Consider the following 9,712-nt stretch of genomic DNA (forward strand, 5'->3'; position numbering starts at 1 on the left):
GATATTTAAAAGAGATTTGATAGAGCACCTCAGTTGCTAAAGTTCCCTCTTTGATAGTCACTCAACTATGGAGCCTCTCCACTATGGAGCCATAGGACTCAATTGTACACCCCCCCCCACCCTCAGGTGCTTGCGGAGGACCCCGAAAAAGTATAGGTATACGCCAGAATAGCAGTACCGTCCGTCGCCACTGCTTATGATGTCACAGATATCTGTACAGCTTTTACTTTCAATTCTGACATGCTAGAAATGCCACAATGTAAATAGTACCTAAATACCTACATAGGTACCTACATATTTATGTATGTACATATCCTCGTGTATATGAAGTATCCGACGCATTAGGTACATTATACATAACTATCTTTATAAACATAACTATATTATCTATCTATTTAGGGAGGGGAAGTCCGGGCAAAGTGGTCCCTCTTTTTATACAGTCAGTGATAATGATAACAAGTTTCCTTTGACACCTGAATATACGAATAAAATATATCTTCTTTAATACAGGAGCTTTTTAGTCCGTCCTTCCTTTATTATTACTAATAATAAAAGGTATAGTGGACGGACTATTGTATTCGCTTCGGTGTCTGTCTGTCAGTCTGTCTGTCAGTCTGTCTGTCTGTCTGTCCCCATAGAAGGACTTATCCAAACCTGGCCGACCTATATATCAAATTAAAGGTCTTTTTACCAGGAACACGAAAATGGTGGTGCAAATTTTGTCCAGAAAACCATAAAGCCAAAAAACCAAAAAAACTGGTTTTTGGGGGATTTTTTTCACATTTTCTCACACAAATGAGCTCCGATCTCGAAATTTGTCGCGACGACCTATGAACTCAAAGCGAGAAAGCTTTAGATAACACTTCAGTCGATCATTTAAGGATTTAAGACCGGTTTTAGCGTCACCTATGTTAAGCTACGACGAGCAAGGCCAATAAATGGATGGGTGACTTAAACATTATATGGGAATAAAGGGAGAACGGGCTCTAGTCTTAATTTTAAATCATTACATGCCTGTATTTTAGTTTTCTTTTATAACTAAACAAGCTGGGCCCGTCCCTCCGGGAATTTTTTAGCCCGTAGTTTATTCGATCTTGGTTAAAGAAAATCAGTACTTATTACTTATATACCTACCTAATTTGTTTAATATTCAGTTTATTTTTATTATTGATTTGATTTTTGATTTTACTTTCATGTAATGATTTAAAATCAAGACTAGAGCCCGTTCTCCCTTTATTCCTTTAAGTCACCCATCCATTTATTGGCCTTTCTCGGCGTAGCCTAACATAGGTGACGCTAAAAGCGGTCGACTGAAGTGTTATCTAAAACTTTCTCGCTTTGAGTTCATAGGTCGTTGCGACAAATTTCAAAATCAGGGCTCATTTGTGTGAGAAAATGTGAAAAAAATCCCCCAAAAACCAGTTTTTTTGGCTTTTTGGTTTTCTGGACAAAATTTGCACCACCACTTTCGTGTTCCTGGTAAAAAGACCTTTAATTTGATATATAGGTCGACCAGGTTTGGATAAGTAATTCTATGAGAACAGACTGACAGACACCGAAGCGAATACAATAGTCCGTCCACTATACCTTTTATTATTGCTATTGTAATTTAATAAAGGAAGGACGGACTAAAAAGAGCATTCTAACTATTACTGTACCTACTATTACTATAGGTACTAGTTTGCCCGGACTTCCCCTATTATGTACGACTTCACATAGTAAGTACGTACCTACGTATGTACTTAGGGTTGCCAACTTTTTTTTCGGCATATACGGTACAAACTAGCAAAATGGTGAAAAAATACGGATTTCCCGATTTTTACCCGGAACAAAGGCATGCACCGAGCTAGGCCTAGAGATCCAGATTTATGAATCATGCTGCATGCACCTGTACGCCGTACGTTATACATTCGTACTAGTACGTTACTATACCTACACTACACTACCTACTTGACTCGCGGGTTTTTGTGTTTTTCGTACGTACTTACCTGTCTTTTTAAACTTTTTTTTTTCTGTTTATTAGTCAGTTCCCGTATTTTCCATAGATTTGGAAAAAACCGGAACAAAGGTGTGTTCCGGCGGAACATTTGAATTTTGACAAAAATACGGATTGTTCCGGGAAATAACGTACGGTTGGCAACCCTAGTATGTACCCATGAGTATCTATGTTTATGTGTATTACCTAACCGTGTGTGATATCTATAGAAGTACTGTGTGGTTTTTACTGTTTGGTGATGAAGATGGATTACTGTGTGGTGATGAATCATTGGATACATGATGCTAAGTCACGATTATACCTAGCTATCTATTCGAGACCCATTCACGCTTGTAACTTACCTACTCTTACTGTAACTATAGTAATAGATTACTATAATATGTAGTAGGTAGTGTAGGTATGAGGTACCTAAGTACCTATGACACTTTTTTCTGGAAAAGAAAGTAAAAATGGTGGTGATTCATTGCATTCAGTATTTCCTATAGTGATGTTACTTATACATATCTGCTACATACCTTGTACTTTACGGACCCTGTTTTGAACCTTTGTGAATGTTCCACATCCGAATCCCGCAGGGTCCATGAAAATATGTATTTTTTGCGCAACTAGTATACCTACTCAGGTACTCAGTACTCAGTACTCATACATTCTAGATTCATATAAGCTTAACCCATCCTTTAGGGCAGTTGCCCCTACACCTAAGTCTCGGAGTGGGCGTTTTGTGTATGGAGTTAAGCTCACCCTAAGTACCTACATACATACACATTAGTTACCTACTTATTAACGTTAATGGTTCTTACCTTTGACAGATCCGAAGTTGAGTCTTGGTTCGTATCCCGAGAGTTGCACTAATATCCCGATGAGGATCAGCGCTAATGTCATAATTATGAAAATGCATTATTGAAATGCATTCGTGCTATGCATTTTTCAAAGTCATTAGTTTATAATGCATTTTTGACGTTGAAATTAATTATTTTTGTTATAATGATAAAAAATTTATCTACTGTTGACATGAATTAAAACAAAAGACGTTAGGTATTTGTTTAATTTAGTAGAGAAGGAGATTCGAGGCGTAAAGGTGTGTCCACACATAGTCGACCGGCCGTGGATCGATGTCGACTGAATCGTCCACACTGCCTCGACAACACAGATTCACCTCGTCCGTCGATCCACGCGACGGCCGGTCAACCATGTTTGAACACACCTTGAGATATTTGGTGACGATAGTTTTACCCTCCATTCGTAGACAAGGTAGGTTACTCAAGCCTGGGGAGGGCCGAAACCGGTTTTTTTTTTTTGATTTTTGGCTTTATGGTTTTCTGGACAAAATTTGCACCACCATTTTCGTGTTCCTGGTAAAAAGACCTTTAATTTGATATATAGGTCGACCAGGTTTGGATAAGTCCTTCTATGGGGACAGACAGACAGACAGACCGACGCTACTGGTCGCTACTCACCTATATCATGATGATAGTTATGGAACTCAATGCCGCTACTGGTCGCTACTCACCTATATCATGATGATAGTTATTGAACTCAATGCCGCTACTGGTCGCTACTCACCTATATCATGATGATAGTTATTGAACTCAATGCCGCTACTGGTCGCTACTCACCTATATCATGATGATAGTTATTGAACTCAATGCCGCTACTGGTCGCTACTCACCTATATCATGATGATAGTTATTGAACTCAATGCCGCTACTGGTCGCTACTCACCTATATCATGATGATAGTTATTGAACTCAATGCCGCTACTGGTCGCTACTCACCTATATCATGATGATAGTTATTGAACTCAATGCCGCTACTGGTCGCTACTCACCTATATCATGATGATAGTTATGGAACTCCTCATGAACCCGAATCCTCTCCACGGGGATTCGAACCTCGCTCTTCTCCTCTTCAGTCCGATCCCAATCCCCTAGCACCGCAGTCCATAGCTCCGGTATGGGCAGACTGAAGATGTCGTTGTGAATGCAGTGTGCCGCAGTTACGACCCAGGATGGGTGGATGAGCACCGCACCACACCAGTGCGGCATGAGACCGAGCCGCGGATGAAGCACTTGTAGGGAGACCTGCGGAAAATTGAGAAAATTATAGGTAATTCATTGGACGAAAGAAAAATCGGTAAATTCCTAGTGTGAAGGATGACAATGGAAGTGTCTTGATAGAATGATATAAGGGACTCTTAAAGGATAGGAACATTCAATATACAAATAATAATAATAATAAGATCTCCAGTCAGCCTAGTTAACTTGGTTGGTAGCGCGTCTGCCTTGTGAGCGCTAGGTCGCGGGTTTGATTCCCGCTCGGGGCGGATTTTATCCTGAACGGATAATGTTCGTTCTCAGAACGGCTGATTCTCATATCCTGTCTTCCTTCTCTCTTCGCTCTCGGTAGGACCTAGGACAAGACCTTGGCAATTACATAAATACATTTCCCTCTAATCCTCTATCAAATCTCTTTGTGGATCCGGCCAGAAACTTTTGTGTGAACACCTGAAAACTAAATGAGTATGCAATGTGCACAACATATTAAGTGCCTTTGTGGGCTAACTAATATTGGGTACTTATCATCCGGGCCTTGTTTACTCACCTGCCAGGGCCAGGCGCCTCGTATGCTTTCCTTTCCATTGATCAGGTGCTCGGTATTGGGTACCTGTACATAATAGTAGGTACTTAATGATTTATTTTGTGTAAATATAACCAACAGTTAATGAGACTTCTACACTCAATAGTCAGAATAGATCCAAGATACTCATTCAGTTAGGATTGTTTCTAAGAACAATCCTTACAATCTCTGTCAGAGTAAGATTTAATGTCGATTCATTTCCTTTCCGAATCCTTCGTTATCTATTGTTCTTTCACGAAAGTTGATTTTATTCCGAGTTGAAAGGTAAATAAAAGAGTTGTAGAATGATTTTAATGAAGGTTGGGTTTTTTTAATGAACGTTGGGACGCGAAAGTTTCTAATAAACACGCTATCTGTTGTACACTTGTATCTAACATTCTAACTATTACTGTACCTACTATTACTATAGGTACTAGTTTGCCCGGACTTCCCCTATTATGTACGACTTCACATAGTAAGTACCTACGTATGTACCCATGAGTATGTTTATGTGTATTACCTAACCATGATATCTAGAAGTACTGTGTGGTTTTACTGTTTGGTGATGAAGATGGATTACTTTACTGTGTGGTGATGAATCATTGGATACATGATGCTAAGTCACGATTATACCTAGCTATCTATTCGAGACCCATTCACGCTTGTAACCTATATTACACACTGTGTGCGTTAGGCTGGAACTTGGCCTGGCGCACTACCGTGCGCCTAGATCAAGGATAGAATTCCATCATCTGATGATAACAATAGAACAATAGATGATGGATAGGAACATATATGTACCTACTTACTTAAGAAGGTGTCCACCTGCCCACTTATTATAGTGTTCTATTTTAAAAGGTCTACCAAAAAGAGGTGGTTTAAAAGGTCTGCTAATAGAAGTGGCGGTGGTGTTACGGCTTTGTCAGCCTATGAGAGTAGATAAAACATTTACTTTATTTTCAAGAGGTTTAATAGAGAGAACTGTAACAATGAAGGTCATCCACCTGGATGGATCTGTGGTTTCAAGACTGTGGTTTCTCCAATTTTTCAGATCGAAAAGTTTCCATTCCCTTCTGTCTTGTGATCTTCTCATCCATGCGAAAGTCTTATCGTTCCGAAATAGAAGGGAGACAGGCTTACAACTCGAACTTTTTACTAGCATCACCTGTTTTATTGGTCTCCGTCGCAGTTTTAATGCTCGGAACTTACGACTTATGTAACAGATGGAATAATCACCTGTTTTAATGTACTTTTTTTATTATTAGGTACTTCTTTTTATTTAGATATTTATTCAACCTCAGTGGTGAATAGCTGTACAATGGTTAGCGCGGTGGACTCTGGATCTGGAGGTTGGTGGTTCGAGTCCAAGTCAAGTCTTGAACTTTAGGGTATTGTATTAAGCGAGGAACGACATTTGTGACAAGCATTTATGCTTAACAAAATTAAAATTACTGATTTATAACTTTTTTATTTCCATTTCTATCTCACAAAAGGAAAGTTCTAAGAAAAGTTTTGTTTTTGTGTTCCAAGTAGGTACCTACTTATGGGTAGGTATCTATTTCCGTAATTCTTTTTTCTATTGGGAAGCCGGCACTTTCTAAATGCTACTCACAAATTCTAACATCAATAGACAATACAGCCTGAGAATTCATCTACAATAGAATAAAAGTTTTCAAATTAGATACCTAGGATCTACCTAAGGTTCCTAGTCCTACTTTTAAATCTAATTCATAGGTACCACACCTATTGATAGATGCTAGTATCTATAAGATCTATAAATCGATCTCTAAACCAAATTTTAATCTTACCTACCTACTTACCACCTACTGATTAGGTCTAGACTTCCGATATTTAATTGATTATTTATTGATTGATTTTTGTTCTTATTGAATAGATACTGAATGGGTACATTGGTAGATTGATACCTACTTTGTTTGATTGGATTTATCGTTCCGGAGGTAATTTACACAGCAGGGTGTAACCTAAAAATATTGGTAATTTTAGAAAGTGAAAGAAGAGCTTTGATATAGAGGAAACTATATAACTGTTGAGATCCCATTGCCCATTGTCCCGAAAGCGAAGAGAGAAGAAAGACAGGATAGGAGAAAGTCAGCCGTCCCGAATCTAGCATTTGCCTGTCTAGTTAGCTTAGACATGATATCCCCATGAAAAACATTCTGAGCTACAAATTATACGCCACGAAAAAATAAATAGGAATGAATAAATAAAGAAAAGTAGTGATATCCCCCTAAAAAAACATTATGTGGTAGAAGACATGATATCCCCATAAAAAACATTCTGAGCCACAAATTATACGCCACGAAAAAATAAATAGGAATGAATAAATAAAGAAAAGTAGTGATATCCCCCTAAAAAAACATTATGTGGTAGAAATAGGTCGCTGGCTCGATTCCCGCCCGGGCCGAAACTTATCTTAAACAGATAAGGTTCGTTCTCAGAACGGCGGGATTTCTCCCATCCTGTCCACCTTCTTTCTTACATTTCGAAATGATAAGACCTCCGTTGGTACAGCTTCCTCTAAAAAAAATCTAGTTTTTTTAGTAGGTATATTTTTATCTATTTATCTACCATAATTATATTATTCTACCATTCTACCGCGAGAACTTTAGATAGAATAGGATTGAAAAGAAGAGATTTTTCACAAAAAGCCCACTCTGAAACTTAGTTGTAGGGGCAAACAGTCCCAAAGGTGGGTCAAGGAGGGTCTACAAAAAGAAGAGAAGACTAGAAGAGAAATTTACACGAATAGATGGACTGACGGAACTGGACTGTGAGATCAAAAAAGTAGCTTTTTTTAAAGGGATTTAAAGTCACTGAATAATTGGTCTTTTTTTTTTCCTTGGTATTTTAGTCTTTAGTGGTAAGGTCTTTAGTAACGGTTATTTCAGGTACCGTTCGGCGCGCGGCGATGCGGTGACACTACTCAACTCTACTCAAATTAACCTCACCCAGCCTGAATAGGGCCGTCAATAGCCAGCAGCACTTCATCATCCATGTGGTCACCCATCCAGATACATAACCATGAGCATCGTTGATTAACATGAGTGATCCTTTGGAAAAGGACGGAATCACGTACTACCGCCGCTGGTGCATAAATATTCAATTCTACTCACCAGATTCGTGGACAACACGGAATTTCTTGATGATATCATAGAATATGTCATTGACACCTCTCATCATCTTGTTCTTAAATTCCCGATATACCCGCACAAAGTTATCCTTGGGCACACACGGGATGTTGTAGTAGTACGCCAAGAACTCGTCATCCATGCTGTCGAATTCCTTATAGATAGTTTCACGTAGGTCGTAAGCCATGACTCGGATCTCCTTGATGATGTGCTTGTTGGTGGTACGGTTGAACGTCAGCAGGAATTTGGTGTAGTTTCGATCGTGTAGGATCGGCTCGTGGATTCGGTAGTATTCGTAGAGTGCTGAGAGGACATGGAATAGAATGGGATTGAAAAGAAGAGATTTTTCACAAAAAGCTCACTCTGAGGCTTAGTTGTAGGGGCAAACAGTCCCAAAGGTGGGTCAAGGAGGGTCTACAAAAAGAAGAGAAGACTAGAAAAGACAAAACGAGAAGAGAAATTTACACGAATAGATGGACTGACGGAACTGAACTGTGAGATCAAAAAAGTTAATTTTTAAAGGGATTTAAAGTCACTGAATAATTGGTCTTTTTTCCCTTGGTATTTTAGTCTTTAGTGGTAAGGTCTTTAGTAACGGTTATTTGAGTTATTTCAGGTATCATTCGGCGCGCGGCGGTGCGGTGACACTACTCAACTCTACTCAAATCAACCTCACCCAACCTGAATAGGGCCGTCAATAGCCAGCAGCACTTGGTCATCCATGTGGTCACCCATCCAGATACATAACCATGAGCATCGTTGATTAACATGAGTGATCCTTTGGAAAAGGACGGAATCACGTACTACCGCCGCTGGTGCATAAATATTCAATTCTACTCACCAGATTCGTGGACAACACGGAATTTTTTGATGATATCATAGAATATGTCATTGACACCTCTCATCATCTTGTTCTTAAATTCCCGATATACCCGCACAAAGTTATCCTTGGGCAAACTTTTCTTCAGAGGAAATATATCCACAGCCACCTGGTCCTTCATACGATTACAGAAATCGATAATCTTGTTCCGACTGTGATTAAAAGAGGATGGTTTGACCTGGAATCGATTAATCGAAGAACAGAAATCGATTAATCGAAGAAATAATCGATTATCAAAAATAATCACTGAAAACACTTTCCATTGCCCCAAGCAAGGGAAAGAGGTTGGATTGTAAGAAGAAAAGAAGAAATCCCGTATAAAAATTGCATTTCACTGTCAATTTGTTTATTAGTGACGCTGTATTACTTGGATTGGACTCTTACTCCCTTAAATTTTAAGTCACGCTTTTTTATGATAGCATTCTTGGATGCCATGAAATTTTAACTATTGTGCTTATAGCCGTCATGTTTACACAATTTGAAGTCTCAGTCCTCCTGCATTTCCAAAGGCCTAAATCTTTGAGGTTTAAGCACATCACTGACCTTAATTTGAATCCAGTTGGGCTCAAAGTTCTCCTCAAAGAAGCATGGCTTGTAGTATGCCAGCCGGGTTGTTTCATTACAGGATGTCCATACGGAGGATATATGGAGGCCGATGATAGTGATGACCACAGCGGGTATGGGTATGGTCGTGGGTATAGGTATGGTTGTGGTTGCGGGTATGGTCGTGGGTGTCATTGTGATGCCTCGCGTGTCACATACTGACTGAGCCGGGACTACAACGCACACACTGACTTGTGAAGTGACCAGTGACCGGGAACGAAATGGGTGAAAACCCGGTATTGGTATGAGTGGAGCCATCAGCTTTAATATTTTTAGATATTAGTGCTTTATTTAGACTGTCGAATTAGGACATGTAGTCCCATTATCTCAACAGTTTAATATTGCACCACTTTATTTATTATCCGAAACATTTCATATTGTTCGAACACTTATAGGGATCTAACATTTTGCCCCGAGCTGAGCTAATGCCTAGCCCAACACTCAATGTGTCTATTGAAAGCTTCTGAT

At 39.3% G+C, this 9,712-nt stretch overlaps 1 protein-coding gene across 1 annotated transcript; it reads right to left on the minus strand.

Moving 5' to 3' along the window:
* Nucleotides 1–2,782: 2,782 nt before the first annotated feature.
* LOC113468805 lies at nt 2,783–9,340 on the minus strand (the record flags this gene model as incomplete). The annotated part of the gene is given in 7 exon segments (XM_026826017.1): nt 2,783–2,868; nt 3,825–4,077; nt 4,598–4,660; nt 7,577–7,683; nt 7,747–8,064; nt 8,603–8,819; nt 9,185–9,340. Coding segments are annotated over 7 exon segments (1,200 nt in total), but the record flags the coding sequence as incomplete, so codon positions are not given.
* Between the last annotated feature and the right edge of the window lie 372 nt (nt 9,341–9,712).

This window comes from Diaphorina citri, unplaced genomic scaffold (genome assembly GCF_000475195.1).
Source record: "Diaphorina citri unplaced genomic scaffold, Diaci psyllid genome assembly version 1.1 scaffold857, whole genome shotgun sequence".
Classification (NCBI taxonomy): domain Eukaryota; kingdom Metazoa; phylum Arthropoda; class Insecta; order Hemiptera; family Psyllidae; genus Diaphorina; species Diaphorina citri.